The 19443-nt window shown below is 41.8% G+C and overlaps 1 protein-coding gene across 3 annotated transcripts in view; it reads left to right on the forward strand.

Moving 5' to 3' along the window:
• The window catches only part of ACP3 (acid phosphatase 3), a 43805-nt gene that overhangs the window by 15760 nt on the left and 8602 nt on the right, over positions 1-19443 (forward strand). Inside the window, exons 5-11 of one of the 3 annotated variants that reach the window (XM_046668411.1) lie at positions 3654-3752; positions 5249-5341; positions 6960-7092; positions 11649-11731; positions 13523-13626; positions 17160-17329; positions 19140-19162. In XM_046668411.1, coding sequence (XP_046524367.1) covers positions 3654-3752; positions 5249-5341; positions 6960-7092; positions 11649-11731; positions 13523-13626; positions 17160-17329; positions 19140-19147 — 690 coding nt within the window. In that variant the 3' untranslated portion in view covers positions 19148-19162. Of the gene's footprint in view, positions 1-3653; positions 3753-5248; positions 5342-6959; positions 7093-11648; positions 11732-13522; positions 13627-17159; positions 17330-19139; positions 19163-19443 lie in introns of those variants that run through there. The other 2 variants (XM_046668392.1, XM_046668402.1) reach the window with 2 other exon arrangements.

A 19443-nucleotide genomic window follows, 5' to 3' on the forward strand; every position in this document is an offset into this window, starting at 1 on the left:
CTATGGGACCAGAACCAGGCCTAGCTCATTTCCTACCCTGCTAACTCGTGGGTCTCAAACTTGGCTGCATGTTAGACTCACCTGAGAATTTTATAAAACTCCTGATGCCCAAAACATGACATGACAAACCAGAATCTCTGAAGGCAGGACCCAGGCATCAGTTTTTTAAAAATAATCTTCCTAGATGATTCCAGTGGACAGTCGAGTCTAAGAACCAGTACTATAAACCAAGCTGCCTGAATGAGGCTGTTTGAGAGAAACTCTCAAATTTATTTACACTGGGTAGGACTAGCCAACAACTTTTCAACCTTTTCAGAGGAATTGCTATTTTTTACACAGTAATAAATAAATCTAATCTCCCAGGTGTGGAATTTAAGACTATATGAAAGAAACAGTTTGGAACAAGAAATCTTTCCTAATTCCCCCACAGTCAGCTTAAAAGCATGACCATCTCACCTGTCTCAGGCTTAGCATGACTGCTGGACTCAGTCTGTTGGCCGGTGGCCTCTGGGGTGGGTTACTATCCTCTTTGCCTTGCCAGTAAACCCAGAAATTTGGCTTCATTACTGTGTCTGGCGACTTAAGAAATTTTCCCAAATGCTTTGTAGAAACAGCCCAACTCTGTCAACCTCACTCTGGGTAAACCTACTCCCACCAATTTTTCTGGTGTTTCTTGAAAAGACAGGATGATTTATTGATGCCTCTTTCCTTCACAGAATCAAGAGTGAACTATTATCATCATCAGTATTCTTAGGAGTTTATGAATATTTTCTTCCAAAAAGAAAAAAATCACTTTTACCACAGCTTTTTCTGCATAAAGATTGGACGGCAGCACTAAATTTAGCCAGTGTAGACCAAGGAAGCTGTTTAACCTTAATTCTGAAAAGTAGTAATTAAATTACATAGTAGAGAGAATACAGCCGCTGTTAGAAGAGGACGAGAGAAACAGAGGAAGGGAGAGGGAGAGTGAAGCCAGCAAGATTGTCTACCTATGGCTTCTAGCTACCTACTCACTAAGATGCACATAATTCTAACATCAACTAAGAAATCTGACAAAATCAATCAATCAGCACAAAGTTATTCCCAGAGCTGTGCTGAGCGCTGTAGAGAATTATGAGGACAGGTTTCTTCCCTAATTTATAATCCATTTGATGAAAAAAGATTCACGTGTGTAAAATGTGTAGCACAAAATGCAAGATGGTGGGAGATGATTTCAAGCACAAGTGGTACATGCTGGAGGAATTCAGAGAATGAGACAAATGTGGAGCTACTGAAGGGCAGTCATTCAAGTCTTCATAGGGAGAGTGAGAACTCAGAGGAAGGGTAGGAAAGGAGAGAAAGGCAACCCAAAAAGGTGGAGTGAGTGAATACGCAGAGTGCTTGCCCTTATTCGTTCAGAGTTCACATTTAGAAAGAATGGACGTAAGACTGAATAACTATGTTGGGCACAGATTAGAGAATCCAAATTTAATAGCCAGAAGGAATCTTGAGACTGAAAGGCAGTGTGATGTAGAAGGAGGGCTGGATATGAAGCTGGGAAAACCTAAGTCTGACAGCCGACTTCCACTTCAGATACTTGACCTTGAGCAGCCTCCCTGCACCTCAGTTTCCTTTTCTGTAAAATGAGAACTCAGAAAATGAGTACCCTCCTAACTTCTTCATAGGAATTTGTGAAAACCAAGTTATTTAAGAAATGGAAAAGACTTTGTAAACTTCAAAATGCTGGACAGATGTTTAGGTGATTATTCTATTTATTTGCAGCCTGACTTTCAATACGCGGGATGAGAAAACTAAAGTCTAGAAAGGTTAAGTCATTCGTTAAAACCTAGACTTTTCAATGAATGGTCCTGAGCTTTTTCCCTCAACAATGTCATTTCGCCTGTGGGAAAACTTGAAAGCCATTCAAGGAAGTTTAGATGTAAAGCAGTGGACATAAAAGAACCCTGCATGCATTCTTCAGTACCACACACGCGCGAGGAGTGGTGTTTTGAGGCATTTGTCTGACAATGGCTTAGGAGGAAAAGATACTGGAGCCTCTGAGAATAACTGTTGAAGCAATTTAGAAATGAGGACACGAAGGCCTGAAATTAGATGGTAAAGACAATAGAGGAAGGGAAGCGAGGTAAGACCAGGTGACCCATAGAATCGGAAATGACAGACAGGAAGTAACTTATAAAAAAAATGTTTTCTGAGTTGCTAATACTACATCCTGTTCTAGGCACTGGCAACACAGCAGTGAACGAGATAGACAAGATCCTAGCTGTCCTCAAGTTTATATTTTATAGGAAATAGATGATAAAGAAGTAAATCAATAAAATGATCTCAGATGGCAATCAATAAATATTGAAGGAAATAAAACAAGGAATGTGGTAGTGGCTGGGCAGGATGGCCAGGAGTGGGAGTCATTGAGGGGAATGTCTCAGGCAGGAAACAGTCTGTAGAGACCCCAGATTTGTGTGTTCAAGGGACAGCAAGAAGCCCACAGAGCTGCTGGAGAGGAATGAGAGGGAGCGACAGCAGTGGGAAAGCAGGACAGACAGCTCACCAGGGGCTAAGTGAGTTTGGATTTTATTCCAAGTAAGATGGAAAGCCAGTGAAGGTTGTAAACCAGAGAATAGCATGATCTGATTGATGCTGTAAAAAATTCGTGTTCACAAAAAGAAAATAGAAAGGATTAGTGTAGCTGCTGCATGGAGAAGGAATTGTGAAAGAAAGAGTAGACACCCACCCAACGAATAGGAAGCTCTTGCAGTAGTTGAAACACAGAATACGGCGGCTGGACTGGGAGAGGACAATGGAGATAAACAAAAGGGGTCTATTTTGGATAGATTTTGAAAGTAGACAAGCAAAAGTGTTTAGTCTATGAAGCAGGATGATAAATTTTGCCATTGGCAAAAGTAGAGAGATTACAAAGAGGAAACAGTTAAAAATGAAGTTAAGTTAGGAAAGCTTTGTATATGTTAAATTTGAGGAAGAAGAGAAACATCCGGCTAGTAATATCCACCAAGGGCTGGAAAGGCAGGACTAGCCAGATGTAGAGTAAGAGCAACAAAATAAACTTGAGTCGCCAACTTGCACATTATAGTTAACACTACAAAAGATCACCGAATTTAAACTCAGTAAAGGATGATCAGTTTGTCCTCATAATAGGTTTTAGAATACATGTTTCTATAAGTTTAGTATGTGCCCTTATTTTAATAGTCCGTAAATTTCCAAGAATTAAGTCAATAAATGGTTAATCAATCTCTTAAGATTCTTTCCAGAACCTCTAAGTAATTTCTCTATACTCTGTGTGTGCATGTGTGTGTGTGTACAGGCGCACAGATGTGCATCTAGTGCTAGAAATGAAAGAGGTCCAGGAGAAAGAAGGAAAGAGGTATCATTTCCCACAGAAAAACCAGGAGGTGAATATTTACCAATGGCAAGTTCACGAAAGAAAAAAAAAATAGGTTTTCAGTTCTGGGTACATATTTAAGACATGCAGACAACTTATCTCTATTCCCTCGATTTTAGAATTTCCATTTAGCTCAAAACACATTTGAATCTTTTATTCAAATCACTTTGCACCTAATGAGGCTTAAAATATGTGTTCAGCTTCTTTGGCAAAGTTCTTCTGACTAATGAGAGATTTATGACTTTTCTTTTGTCCTCAGTTGCTGTACCTGCCTTTCAGGGACTGCCCTCATTTTCAAGAACTTGAGAGTGAGACTTTGAATTCGGAGGAATTCCAGAAGAGGCTGCATCCTTATAAGGTTAAAAAACAGTGTCATTTAGTGATGTATAGGAGTATGAGGGCCAAGACAAACGATGAAGCTCTAGCTTCTTAAAAGTGTGGGCAGAATGTGGCAGCCAGTGGCTGGATGTGGCAATGGGTTAGGATGTTTAACGAGGGTCCGTCATCGCTACCTGGTCCCTTTCCCTGTGCCGGGGCCACAAGCCAGGAAAGAAGCCAGTCCCTTTCAAATCCTATACCTGCGTCCCTGAGAGGAACCAGGTGAAAGTGCATGGCTGGATCAGAATAAACGCAGATCTTGAAACAATCTGTTTATTGAGGGTGAGGGGCTGGGGCTATTTTCCTCATATACAAAAGATAGTCTTTTATTTTATTCATAGATTTTTTTTTTTAATTCGTAGATTTACTACTATTGAACCATTTTTACATTTCTAGAATCAAGCCCCTTTCTTTTAATATGATATTGAATTATTTGCTAATATTTTACCTAGACATTTTGCACTGATATTCAAAGTGACTGACATTGGACTATAGTTTTCTTTTCTGGCCAGTATTTGTCAATATCAATATTGCACATAGTTCATAAAATTTTTTGAAAGTTTGCTTTCTTTTTCTATGCTCCAGAACAACTAAAGGAACATTAGAATAATGTACTCAAAAAGCTTGGTAGAATTCCTCCATAAAATCATCTGGCCCTGGAGCTTTTGTTTTGTTTTGTTTCTTGAGGGGAAGCTCTTTAATAATTGTTTCTATTTGTTTTACGGAAATCTGTTTGAGTTAATATTGGCAAATTATATTTTCCTAGAAAATTTATCCATCAGACAAACAATATCTTCCAAAAACTTTCCTAGAAATTGCTGCCGATTTTATCAGGCAGATAGCTGAGCAGTGGGTCTCATTATCGCAATGATTCAAAAAAAGTACAGAACCTAAAGACATGTTTGCATCCCGTCCACATTTCACGCTTACAGCCAGACCCCAGGTGCTGTTTCTGTTGCATCTTCCTGGGGTGCTCTGGCCTGAGACATGTTTTCCCTTCTCACAGCTAGTTATTTACATGTGAGTTTTACTTCACCTACTTGCAAAGAGAATTTGGGGCAGTGTGCTTCAATCTGATTCCAGGACAAACCAGGGACATATAAGCCAGCATTTGCCTGCATTTTTAATGTAATAATGAGAAATGATCAATTAGTGTTTATAAAGTTCTTTGGGTTGGCATTATCATAGCCAATATTACTGGTGCACTTTTCTGTGAAGAACAGCAGGTCTCAACGGGGGCACAGCTGCCCCACAGGGAACATTTGACAATGTTGGAGAAGTTTTGGGTTGTCACAGTTGAGGGATTAGTGATGATGCTGGCATCAAGAGGGTAGAAGCCAGGGATGCAGCTAAACCTCCTACAAAGCACAGGGCAGCCCCCAGCAACAAAGAATTATCCGGCCCAAAATGTCAATAGGGCGGAAGTCGAGAATCTCTGGGGTCGAAACTCTTTTTCTCCCTCTGTGTGTGTTTCAGGATTTTATAGAAACCTTGCCAAAACTTTCAGGATACCATGGCCAGGACCTTTTTGGAATTTGGAGTAAAGTCTACGACCCCTTATTTTGTGAGGTAAAAGAAAAAAATATCAAAGAATAACTTGCAGTCTGATTTTATGACATGCCTATTTCGAAATGAATGAATACGTTTTCTTTTGCTTTATTTTAGATGTATTACTTACACTTCCTTTGACATTGAAATTCAAGACTTCTTTATATTAACGTGAAAATTCTATCTTCTCTCCATTATCTATGTTTTCACCCTTTATAAAATTGCGAGCAAAATGGCTTTGCTTCTATGCCTTGGCACTTACTTATCTTTCAGTCACTCAGGAATGCTGGACTCCTGTCATGGATTTTAATGAAAAAAAGCAATGTTATGGTACAGAAAAAGAAAAAAAATTATGTCATTTCTGGATATAGAAATAAGCGAGCCAACTTTCGGCCAGGGTATTGACATTGGTTTGTTGGGAAAGAATCTCTTCCTTGCTGTACAATGCATATGAAATTGTAAGTTTTGTGGCTAAATTCCCGTTGAGTATTTTAAGGCTGCATGGTGTTTTTTACTCACCATGCTCCACCTGCGGGCCAAAAGGAGTACTCTATAGTCCTGTTTTCCCAACCAGTTCACTGAATCCTGGGGCAAAATTCTGACCCTCATATGACTCATATCCACTTCTAATTTTAGATCAGCATGAGGGTCTAGGGGGCAGCAGTTACTCTCATAGTTCTGTCTCAATAACAGATAACACAGTTTGCCCCCCTTTGTGATAGAATTCGTTGCCCCAAGCACACACTCCTTTCTCAATATTTTCACTCTGTCATCAACATCTGTTTCAAGGAAGATTTGTTAGTCTTATGAAAGATCCTTCAATCAAGACAAGATCCCACATTTTGGTTCAAGTCTTGCTTTTTTTCTTCCTTCCTACAGTTTAATCCAAGCTATTCATCTTGTGGTCATGTGTGGTTTCTTTTTTCTTTTTCTTTTTTTCTCACTTCTTTCCTCTGTAGGCCACTTCACTTTGGTCTCCTCCTTTATGATTTCTCTCTCTCTCACTCCTGCCTTTGAAATTGGGGGACTGTTCATCAACTCTTCCTAGCAGGTAATAAGTCTTGGCACAAGGTCCCTACTTGGCCTGCTCTGCAGCATATTTGTCCATTTAACAAATATTCACCAAGTGCCTACTGTGTGCAAGAGGCAGACTTTCCCCAAGAGTCTGTGAACTAGACGCAGATAGGAGGGGGGTGTATTATTGAAAGCTCCAGAAATATGTGACCTTTCCCAGCTGTCCTCTCAGGCCCATCACTCAGCTTGTAAGGAACCATCATCTAACCCTGTCAGCTTTTATGTTCACCACAGGTGAGTAGAAAGATTTCCAAACCTTTCCTGAAGGAATAAGGTACATTCTTGCCATCCCACACCCTTACTCTGCAAATAGGAATCACCCTGTTGATAAGGAATCACCCCTTAAAGCTAGAAGCTACAGGCTTGGTAGGAAGGGGAAAACTAGTTTCTGTGAATTTTCCTCCTAAAAATCAATTTACTTATCACAAAGTAAAGTTTTCCTGAAAAGAAATGGCAGGACAAGAAAGGCTGGACCATGTAGTTCTTGTGGGAAAAAGAGGATAAAATGTCAACAAAGACAGTCAGAAATGAAACTACACATTTTCTTCCTCTTTCTTTGCTACAGAGTGTTCACAACTTCACTCTACCCTCCTGGGCCACAGAGGACGCCATGACTAAGTTGAGAGAATTGTCAGAATTGTCCCTCCTGTCCCTCTATGGAATTCACAAGCAGGAAGAGAAATCTAGACTGCAGGGGGGTAAGTATAAAAGAAATGAGGGGAGGGTATTGGATTTGTGATTGAGTGATCTGAATCTGAGTCTCACCACCAATCGGCTGTGTGACCTGGGACAAGTCACTTAATCACTCCTGCACTAGTTTCCATTCTGAAAAATGGGGATAATAATGATACCCGTGTTGTAGTAGTGAGGAGTAAAATGAATGTATGTCTTCAAAAGGCTTAGGACAAACAGTACCTGGTACATAATAAACTGTCAATAAACATTATGTGTTGTTATAGTTATCAACATTACCTACTCTGGGTCTTAGTTTTCCTATCTGGAAAATGAAACCTTTGGGCTAAAGCTAAATGATACCTTTCATTCTTTCCAGAATAAAGAATCAAGGATTTCATATATGAGCCCCATAAAAGTCAGTTGTGTCTGGCGGCCTATAGGTGAATTTTTCAAGCGGGAGGTATGAATAAAGTGGTCTGTTTTCCTGAAACCCTTGGTGGTCACCATTGCTAAAGTTGATAAAACATATTTTGCAGGCTAATTATGCCCTGTAAATTAATACACATCGCAACTGACAAGTTTATGGCACAGCTTGAATCTTTCCGTTGGTATTAAAAGGTGTTTATTTCTCAGTGATGCCTCTTAGCTGGATTTGGCCCTTCATAGCATAGGACACCTTATCCTAATGAAGCTAGACCCAGAAGAGAGGAGGCCAAGCTCTTGTAATCAGGACAGGTGGTAGAAGAAAGAAGCCAGGACCAAGCAGGATGGGGATAGATGCTGAGGCTTCTGAGGGCAGCTGCATGGGCAGGCCAGGACATCAAAGAGTGTGTCAGGTTCAGGTGTGGTTAACGTAAGCATTAAAACTAAGGCTGGAGAGCAAGAGGAGGTCCACCATGTCAGGTTGACACAACAGTGAAGCAATTCTAAGCCACAGGAGATCTTCCAAGTTATACACACCAGACAGTGTGAGGGGAACAGTACAATCACATCAGGACTCCAACCATCACCAGATCCTATTCACCATGAGGTCAGAACAAGTTCAGCAGAACCCCAGGAGAACACACAGAGGCAAAGCACCCTGGGGTTGGAACAGACTAGGAGGACATTCACTCAGGGCTGCGTGGCTAGAGAAAGAATTCAAATCACCGACCAGGAGAGGAGTCATTACAGCTAGACAAACAGATACAAAGGGTGAGGGAAGCTGTAACCAGGAGAACAGCTAATGAAGCGTGAAGTCAGGATGGTCAGGAGCAACTTCATATGAGGCGAACGAAATATCTTGGGGCAAATAATTTAGGACAGTGGTCATTAAAGATGTGAGGATGCTGCAGACTGGCTGTTAGAGAAGTCTTGATTGCATGGCACAGAGGCAGACCAGAGAGAAATGTGCAAGTCCTGACTCCCATTTTAAGGGCATGAGCAACAAGATCCAGCCCTTGGGGAAGGGAGAGCAACCCGAGATGAGTCTTAGATGGAATCTGGTATGCTGGGGAAATGATCAGACAGGATACAGACTGCATGTAGGGACGGAGCCCAGGAAGCAGTTCAAGCTCAAGTACTAAACAACAAAGGATGCAGAGGGTGGAAGTTGGGCCCCGTTGGCTACACAAGCACCAGGCCTCCTTCCTGGACCACCAGGTGCCAAGAGGATGACTCAATTCCAAGCCCCATCGCATGGTGGATGCAGGACTCTTGATTTATTTCCCCCAACCTAGTCATGACAGGCTCAGGAATTCAGCCCCTCACTACTTAAAATGCAGCCCGGGGACCGGCAACATCAGCATCACCCAGCATCTGGCTAGAAATGCAGAATCTCAGGCCCCACCTAAGATCAGCTGAGTCAGAAGCTGCATTTTAATAAAATCCCAAGGTACCTCACATGGACATTAAAGTTTCCGAAGCACTTCTCTACATGCAAGATGGTGAAGAAAATGGCAGGGAAAACCAGGCTGGAGTTGACAATAATCTAATAAGAGAGGCAGTGGTTTGTATCAGAATAATAAAAGATTGGGTTTATCCTAACAGCTCACTCTTTTTCCTCTTTCTTTCCGTTGGCTATTAGAGATTGCATTTCGGGGAAGTCACTTCCCCTCCCTGGGTCTCAGTTGCCCCGTCTGATGAGTGCATTAAACTAGATTCTGTCTGTGAGAGTCCTTTCCTACGTGTTCTTTCGGTCTTGGACTCTGAAGGCTGGCACTCGTGTGAACACACCTGTCCTGTTTTCTGGAGGAAGTCCAGTGCCATTGATAAGCCAGGAAATTGTTTCCGGAGTAATTCCTGCCAAAACACACACTCCACCTGTTGTTCAGATCTGGCTGGGCAAGAGAGATTTCAACTACGTGCTTGTTGAATGATGAAGCGGCTGAGCACAATCCTGCAGAGAAAACATGTGTTGTCTAGATGACACAGAGTCACAAGGAACATCAGGACTTTGACTAGCATCTTCTGACCTTTGCCGAAACTTTTGTTCCATCCGCTGGTTTCAGAGGTGACACTTCAGTAATATCCTTCCCCACCCCGCTGCTGCACACACACACACACACACACACACATACGTACAAGCATGCACCAGAAAATCCCTACGGCTCATTTAGGAATATATGGTTGGTCGTATCTGTATTAATGGAAACGTCTTCTTGCTCTAGACCAGGGGTCTGCAAACTTCACCCTGCAGTCCAAATCTAGCATGCTGCTTATTTTGCTATAAGTAAAATGTTATTGAAACTCAGCCACCCTCATTCATTTAGGCGGTGTCTATGGCTGTTTTTGTGCTTCCACCTGAAAATGAACAATTGTGACAGACCATATGGCCCACAAAACCTAAAACATCGACTATCTGGCCCTTTACAGAAAAGGTGTGCCAACCCCTGTGGTAGCCCAGGAGTGAGGGAAGTGAAGTTTATGTCTTCCAAGCAATGGTATTTCGTCTAGTTTATGCAGATTTAATAAATGATGCAACAGGGAACTCAGAAGCTAGCTGACGCTACAGTGTGGTCTAATGATTAAGAGCAAGGGTTTTGAAGTCAGACATGCTGGGTTCAAAGAAGCTCAGCCCCTCTGCTTACAAGTCGTGTCATCTTGGACAGTCCCTGAACCTCTCTGAGCCTCAGTTTCCCCACCTATAAAACATAATTATTGGCATGCCAGCCTGAGGATAATCATAGTAATTACCCCTAGTTTCTCCTGGGAGAGGGTGGCCAATCACCCCAGAGCCCAGCACTGCTATCACGTTCCATTAGCAACACCGAGTCTGCTGCAAAGTTGCCTGTTGACGAAGGACAAGTTGCTGATTGAAGAATCTGGCTGTCATGACTCCCAGAAACTTGCCACAGAGTTTAGTACCAACACGGCGTGAAGATCAAGCGGAAGTCCTTCAAGAGCTCCCAGAGGGCAACCTCCTCTGTACAGAAAGACACAGACCTGTGGAGATGTAGCATGCGGCTGCTCCAATCACAGGCAAGGAGGTCCCAGGACCTACAGAAAGAGCAGATCGCCTGCCTCCATAATTAACCCCTTACTGTGCTTACTGGCATAAACAGTCTCTTCTTACTGTTTTATGATCTTTTGAGGACAGGAATTGTGTCTGATTTACCTAGCGTAATATCTGTCCATTGTAGCTGTTCAGTGTGTGTTTGCTGAGTGGACCCCAGAGAGTGGGATTGTAGTCAGTCTGTTAACATCAGTGCCCTGCTCATTACAAAAAAAAAAAGGTCATCCTTAAGCTAGGAGAGCACATGTATAGTAGAGAGACCACCAAACAGAGACACAAGGAGTCTTCAGGTGCTGGTTGTGGAAGTTCTTGAGGCAACGTGTCCTCAAAACAGCACCTAGCGCCACAGGTACCCCTCAGCCTTCAAAGTCGGCAAACAGGATGGAGACTCTGCGTTGTCCATCTGCCTTTCACCACCTCAGGAGCAACAAACGTGAAAGGCAAAAGCTCTCCTCTACTGAAGACAGATGGAGCCCTCAGATAAAAGCTAAAGATGCTGGCTGCCCCCTTATTAGTGATACCCAACATAGCCTGGAGAAATGGGCCACAGAAAATAGCCCATTACCCGTGCATACATCCAGAGAGCTGCTGTCTCCCATGGCCTCTCACAGGTCTGATTGCCAGAGTGGAAGCAAGAGGCGTGAAGACAGAGAAGTACATGCCAGCTGTCATTTCGGGCCAGCACTGGAGAAGAGCAGTGGCTAGCAACTGTCTGAAAAAAGCCATCTGAAATTCTTTCTAAGTTCGCAGCCTCCTAACTCAAGCTTTAGCAAAACCTGGTCTAGTAGAGTCCAAATGTGCCAGTCCAGCTCTCCTTCCCCAGCTATGTGAGTCACTTAATGTCTCTGGGACTCAGCTTCCTCACCTGTAAGTGGGGGATAGAAGTCAGGATTCAGTAAAATAATGTCTGTAAATCACACCACAAATGCATAGCAGATGCTCAACCAAGTTAGTTCTTTCCCTCTCTTCTTAAGTCTTGAGAATCACAGCAGAGAGAATCACTAAGTATGAATTAACAAAAAGCTTATGAACTGAAATATAAGCCCATGTTTGGTTCAGCTCCAATGTTGGTCTATCTTATTTAAGGTGTCCTGGTCGGTGAAATCCTCAATCACATGAAGAGTGCAACTCAGCCATCCAACCACAGGAAACTTGTCATGTATTCTGCAGTAAGTATTTTTGTCTCCGCTCAAATCCATTTGTTCAAGTGTGTGATCTCTTGGAGGAGGGGGCCTCATAGTCTTCATCATTCTTTCCCTATAGCCTAGTAAATGGTAGACACCTGTTCAAAGCTTCTAAAATCAAATACATAATTCTAGCCCTTGAAGAACTTACCATTTAATACTGACAAGAAGACAAGTAAACACATAAACACCATACAAAGCAGTGTAGAAATGCCTTACATGCCAGTTGTTTCATGCCTCAGAGAAGGAAAACATCCCTTCTGTTCCAAACTAAAGCCAGGGCAGCAAGAGGAGAGGCAGAGTGGCAGCAGGGTGATGAGGAAGGCTGAGTGTACAGGACTGGGTGATGACTTGGAATGTGGGTGGAGGGCAATGACATGGAAGGTGCCTTGATGACTGGAAGGAGGGTGGAACCACTAACAGAGGTGGTCTTGGGCCGGGTGAATGTTCCCATTAGACAATTTGGTTGGAAATGGCAGGAGGCATCCAAGTAGAAAACTCCAGATGGCAAACGGGCTAGAAGAGGGAAAGGGAAAGAGAGCTGCATCCTGAAGGTAGAGCTACATTTGGGTGCAGAAAGAAAAAAGAGAGAGAGCAATCTTAGAGAAGACTTCCATCTTGGAGCGGGAGGCAGGGAAAGACGCATAGTTGTGGGCGAATTCTGGGGACGTATCACACACTGAGATGGCGTCCATGGAGTCTGGGGTGAGCAGGGAAACAGGACACAATATGCTGACTCAGTCTCCCACCCACTGTCTCCATGACAGCGGATTTCTCAGATGTGGTTTGGCTGGAGAAAGCCACGTTTTCATTCTACAAGATGATGGAAGAGGTGACTAAAGATATGGGAAGGTTTTTGATTGTCTGGAGTTCTAAATGGTATAGACTAGAGAAAGAGCCCATGGAGGGAACGGGATGCAGTCCTTCCTGAAGAGAGGCAGACCTGGAATTAGTCAATTCTGCCAGTTTTTCTAGTTTCTATATCTGGTTTCCAGTTCTAATGTGTTGTGTGATTTCTGGCAAGTCATATATCTCTAACTCCATTTCTTTCTCTAGTAAATCATTTCTAACCCTTTTGAAGATGTGTAACTGCCATATAGTTTAGGCAACCGAATGGTATGCCCATTTTGTAGATATGGAAGTTGAGGACTTCTTAAGATTAAATAGCTAATCAGTGGCAAAACTGGGACTGAAAACCGGTCCTCTATGCCTTCCAGACACTCTGTGATAAACCTTTAACAATTAGTTTTAAGTTACACACCCTATTTCCTTCTATTATATCCTCTCTAAACATTCATAACCTCATATATTCTTTCCCAACTTTAAAATTGCAGATTACTCTATAGGAAAAGATATAATATAGCATTAATGTGTTCCAAAATATTTTAAAATTTAATAAAAATCAATGAAACAAGCTAAGATAGAGATATGTTCTACTGGGAAAAGCGTGGGACAAAATTGGAAGACTTGGCTCAAATTTACTTTCTTCCATTTGGGGTTAAATGGCATTAAGCAAGTTACTCAATTTCTCTGGATCTCAGTTCATCTTTAAAAAGGAAATAATGATATGTATATAAATCTTCCTGCCTAGCACACAGCAGATGCTCAACCAGAATTAGTTCTTCCCCTCTCTACTTCTTAAGTCACTAGGTGTATTGGAAATATAATTGAATCAGAAACCATTATGGCGCTCTACAAGTACTTAATGTATGCCTATTGAACGTAAATCTGAGCCAGAGGTAAAGATCTGAAACAATTTGTTTCAAATCTCTGTAGCATGACACTACTGTGAGTGGCCTACAGATGGCGCTAGATGTCTACAACGGAATCCTTCCTCCCTATGCTGCCTGCCACTTAATGGAGTTGTACTCTGAAGCAGGGTGAGTATCTGAGAGGTACTTTTCAAAATTAACATCCCTGGACCCCGGGTTTTGTTATTATTATTGTTATTGTTGGTTTAAGGGTTGTTTTGTCTATTGATTGGTTTGAGTTGGTTTTATATTCAGAGGCAAGAATGGTGCTGACTAACAGTATCTTTGCTAGTCATGACCCCTTTTTTCTTTGTTTTCATGAAGGCTTTTATTGGGAAATAATGTACATACACAGTAGATGCAAAATTTGAGAGAACCACCCTAAGTCATAGAAATTACGTTTTTTAAAAAAAGATGAAGGAGTTCTAACACATATGTAGACATTACACTGTTCTCTTGGAAAACTCAGGCTGATAGAAGATGCCAAGAGAAAAATAAAGTTGGTTGATAGTTATATAATAATGTTCTTTCTATTAAAGACTTCAAACGTATCCATGCAGCTTCTGGTGATTCATATCTGCCAGTTAAGATGCTTTAAACACAATTTCTGACCAGTGTTCACCACTTTGCAATCTGGTGTGGCCCTCCACAGCTGACCAAGGCTCTGCTTGAACCCACTAGAAAGACCAAAGTTAGTGACCGAATGTCTGAGTTTACCCAGACTGAAGGGCTTTCCAGAATGCATGAGTTTCATTGTTAAAACCAGGAAAGTCCTGGGCAAACCAGGAAGAATTGGTCACAGTAGCCAAGGTCACACCAAGAATTTGTATCAGCTGTGACACTGGCATGCTCATTGGAAAGAAGACAGAGGAGGTGTTTTGGGCAAGTCACCAGATCTTGTGGGATATTATTGGTGGAATAAGAGCAAGGAAGGGGCTGAGTTAGGGCAGCGACCCCAGAGTGTTATTTCAGAGTTAGTTGTGGAGGTTAATTTTGCCCTCCCCACAAGGCATTCACGAGCTGCAGGCGGGACCAGCTTGACTGTGCAGTAGCATAGCCTGTGCTCAGAAGAGCCCGTGCTTGGTTTAATGATCTGCTGATGCCATCTTAAAATTCTTAATAATTTTTAAACAAGGGGCCCTGCATTTCTTTTTGCAAATTGCGTAGTCCTGGCTGTCGGTTTCCAGCCCCCTGGATTTGTAGAGTAGGAAAGGAGAAGCATAGAAGCCTCATCCTCAGCCACCATCCTTACTGTTTACAAAGGAAGCGAGTCCTGCACAGTTAGGGAAGGGGAGGGTCATCCTTTATTGACCCTCTAACCCGGTGCCAAGTACAATGAGATAGAACTAAAATGTGATCTTAGCTATCTTTGCTCTCAAATATCTAGAGTCAGGGTGGAGAGACAATACCCACAACATGGGGAATAGCCAAACAGAGCAGAAAATGGGAATGAGAAGACTGTAGACAGAAAGTGCTCTCTTAACAAAGCCTGCATAAGTTTGCCCCTTCGAAGGTCAGCTCTAGGCAGAGTTAATAAATCCAGCGAAAATTCCAGGATCAGCTCTAGGAGTAGGCACTATCTCTTTGGGGGTAACACAAAAGAAGCTGCCCACTTTACTCGAACCTCCCACCTCTTGGTTTCTGCACCTCGGTGGTCCTGAACCTGCTTTTATTTAGGGCGCTGCAGCGTTTCGTCCAACTGAATCACTTTCTGAATCAAGTGGGGGTATCTTTCAATGAGATACATTGACATACAGAAAAAAACTTAACCAAGGGCCACTCACAGGTAGAAGTCAAGTTTGTCGTCATATTGGGTTTTTTTTTTTTTAACACTTCAGAGAAATGTCAAGAGTGAAATTTGCTTTTAAATTAGGAACAAAGAGACTCCGAGTTAACAGATACTGTATATGCCTACATCCAAAAGTGAGCCTGAGCGTAAGGCAATCCCACCTTTTCCCTGTGAGAAAATAACAAGAGAGACAGAGAGGATTTTTAGATTTTTAGCCATCTTAAATATATAAACTTTTAAGGTTGTAGATAAGATGGCTGAATATATTCTTAAAATATCTAATTTTTAGTTAGGTACATAATTTTAAAATCATATACTATATAAAATAATTCACTAAGTTAAAAACATTGCTTCTTTCCACTTCTGTACTTTATGAAACACTTTTATCTGAACTCTTTGTATGCATCTTAAACTTGTGTCTTGACCACTGGAGCCATTTTGAGTCCCCTAAAACTGTCTTCCAAATGTATTAACTAATAAGGCTGCCATACAAATGAACCTCAAGTTCTCAGAGGCTTAACCCAATGAAGATTTATTTCTCACTCACCTAACAGTCCCCCACAGGTGTTCCTGGCCAACACGAGGTGACTCACCCATGGTGTGATTCGCACGCGGTGATTCAGGGACCTAGGGTTCCATCTTTTGGACCTACAGTTTTCAAGAGTGCCATACTTACTCTTGTAGAAAGGAATGAGAAGTTGGAGAAGGCAACCTGCTTATCAACCATCTCAGCCCAGAAGGGGCACCTACCACTTCTACTCACATTGTACTGGCTAAGATCAGTCACTTGGTCCCTCCTAGGTGCAAGGGAGTCTGGAAAACCTCGTCACTTGTCAGCCATATCTCTATTCCATGGAAAGAGAATCATGAATTTTGATGGCCTATTAGTCATCTTTGTCATATCATCTTGAGATAAAAGATACTGTACGGTCACTGGAAAAGTTATTCTAGGATCTAAGTACTCATTCATATCATATTTGGGAGTTTTTTTAAACATATCTTATAAGTAAATATTTGTGGTTACTGCTGTTTAGATGGCTTTCTAAGGTGATGTTTTAAGAGGCTTGTTTATAACAATATTCAAAAGTTGCAATTGTGTGGTTACTACCCCAAGAAGGATCGCTAAATCCTACTTGAATTTCTCTCCTACCCCTTTGGCAAATGACTTCCATGAGCACCTCATACTAGCTTTACCAGATTAGTTTAGGCCACTGGTACCTCCTGAAACAATACATTGCTTTTTGAAATAAGGTATTGAGAGATCCTTCCTTAATATGAGAGAAGGTAGGGACTTGAATATACACCACCACCCCCACCCCCCGAGGTATAATTTTGGTAAGTCCTGCTGTATATTCAAGCACGTATGTTATATATTACTCAATTCCATGTTTATGGCCTGGTTAAGGAGAGGGGAGATAGGTTCATTCAGGGGAAAGATTGAAAATTACTGAGAGAAGGAAAGAGAGAAAAGGAAGGAGCAAATGAGATGTGTGAAAGGGAGAAAATAGGAGAAAGAAATCCCAAAATTCCACCTTCCCCTCACTTCTTACTCAAAGACTCATCAAATCCCCCCAAATCCCCCAGCAGTTGCCTCTCAGCTCTTCCTCTGATTAAGCATCCTAGTTCCCCCCTCCTATGTCCCTGATCATCCAACAAATCAGCCCTCCCATTTCCACTCTCTGGATCTTGCCCGTCTGCCCCAATCTCCCTATTCCTGTACCTAAATTGGCTAAAATCTACTCTTTCCCATAAATTCTTCCAGTAGTCCCTCAACTGACATGTTACAGTTCAGGTGGAAAGAAATTCAAAGGCAGTTCAGCAACGCAGAACTTACAGAGCTATCTCCTCTCCCTTCCTCCCCTTCCTCCACCAGGGAGTACTTCGTAGAGATGTACTATCGGAACGAGACGCAGCACGAGCCACATGCCCTCACATTGCCCGGCTGCACCCCAAGCTGTCCTCTGACCAAGTTTGCTGAGCTGGTTGCCCCTGTGATCCCCCAGGACTGGTCCACGGAGTGTATGACCACAAGCAACCACCAAGGTACTGAGGACATTACGGCTTAGGGTATATACAGAGCTCTGCAGAAAGGGCAGAATGCCCTTTCTCCAGGCCAGTGGTGCTTTGAGAATTTAATTTGGCCATCACCCCCAGCTTTGAGGGAAATGGATTTGGGGTGATAATTGTATGTTACAAGGACCCCCAACTTCAGGCAACTCTTACCTCTCTACCTACCTCTGCCCCCACTTGCCTAAACCTTGGCTTGGTTTTTTCATTGTTAATACAAAAGGGCATCAGTGGCAAATACAATCAGAGGCAAAGCTTAGATCAAAGTTCAAGGGGCTGCCATAAGCCTAATGATGGGTTACACAGGACCTTTTGTTGTTTAAGGACTCCCAGATTTTGTTTGTGCAGGATTAAATGAGGCTGTTCCTTAAGCGCCTGAAATGGAGCAGGTTTCAAACAAAATCCGCAATCTAGGGTGAGAACAAGGAAGGGAAGACTTTAATCCTAGGCTAATGGGCAAAGGACCAACTTACCCATTAGTTCCAGTCTTCTCACAAGGAGAGGCAAAGAAATGAAATACAATGGAGAGATCTGGAGAAATTATTCACTGGGAAACTGGTACTCTCTCTCTTTATTTATTTATTTATTTATAAAACATATGGGGAGGCAGAGCTGAAAAATAAATACCTCTTTGTATCCTTTGGCCCTGGAAAATTCATGTTACTTTTGAAGAAACCAAAATGAAACTTGCCAGAAAACTTTGCTATATATAATACATATGACAACTCTTGGAATACATACATCATAGCAAATAAATAATTTGATGAGAACAAGATATTCAGGCACCATACGTCAGGGATGAGAGCCCTGAATGAGTGAAGTTTCTCCTGAAGCTCTGATGGTAAGAGATGTTGAATCTGAAGTTGATTTAAGAGAGGAAGTATGATGACACATATCAAACTGGAGCAAAATTAGAAATGTGAGAATGTTCTGAACGCCTCCAAGATCAAAACTTACTGGAATGTTGAAAGTGTGGCTATGATATCTCTTTTGAGGACAAAAAGAACGTGTGAGGCTTTGATTGTGGTATCTTCAGAAAACCTAAGCAAACTACAGGTCCTGATAAAACTGCTCATTACACAAGAAGAAATCGTGTTCAAATGATACTTCTCAGAGTCCTATTGATTTGCCATGTGGCAAATGCAACACCATGCTACATTACCATTACGGATAAAGATGAAATGATTTCTAGAGATGATTTCTACTGGATGCCAGAGTCTAGAGCAAAGCCCTCTCCTGCCTGGTCTTGGGATCACTGACACAAGACATCAATTAATATGTTTACTTGTATTATTTCTTTCCCAAGTAAATATTTGGCCTTGGGGCCAAATAATCATCTAATTATTCTTTCTCCTCCATGCATGTAACTTTCCTCCAGCAGTGAGCCAAATGTAAAATAGTGAATAAAGTCATTACTGGGAAGTTCAAAAGCATTACTTTTATAATGAATTTTTAAAAGTGTGTGTGTGTGTGTTTCATTAGAATAAAATTCCTGAAGGACAGATTTTAGGGGCTCTATTTTTGTTTGGGGGTTTTAATTTAACAGGAGGGGAGATATTAATATAAAGAGAAATGATCTGACTGGTGTAAATGAATATTTTTACATTGAAAATGCATTTAGATTGGACTTTACTACAGATAAAGCCTAAGCTGATGGATGCCTCTGCTTCATCTATTCAAAATGGAACTTGCTAAGAAAATGCTCTCGGAAAATTTACAATGTAGTGGGAAAGTAAAGAGATACATAATACACAGAATAACAAAGACTATGTCTTATCACTCCAAGGGTTGTGATGGGAACAAGAGTTACCTGGATTTGGAAGGAGGGAGGCAGTAAGGAATGGCAGGGAAGACTTCCTGCAGGAAGTGGCAACTGCACCAAATGAAGTAAGTTTGGATGGAGGTTTCCAATGGTGTGTCACAAAGTGTTAGAAAGGCATTTGTCGAATGTCCTGGTGGCTTGAAGCTGGAAAGGATAAGGGAGTTAACTCAGAAGATTCTGTAAAAGTTTAAAGATTTATATGATCTAAAGAAAAACCAGAGTACAGAAGATCCAGAATCTTCCTTCCCACAGGTTTCATTGAAGGGGC

This window comes from Equus quagga, chromosome 1 (assembly GCF_021613505.1).
Source record: "Equus quagga isolate Etosha38 chromosome 1, UCLA_HA_Equagga_1.0, whole genome shotgun sequence".
In the NCBI taxonomy this organism is placed as follows: Eukaryota; Metazoa; Chordata; class Mammalia; order Perissodactyla; family Equidae; genus Equus; species Equus quagga.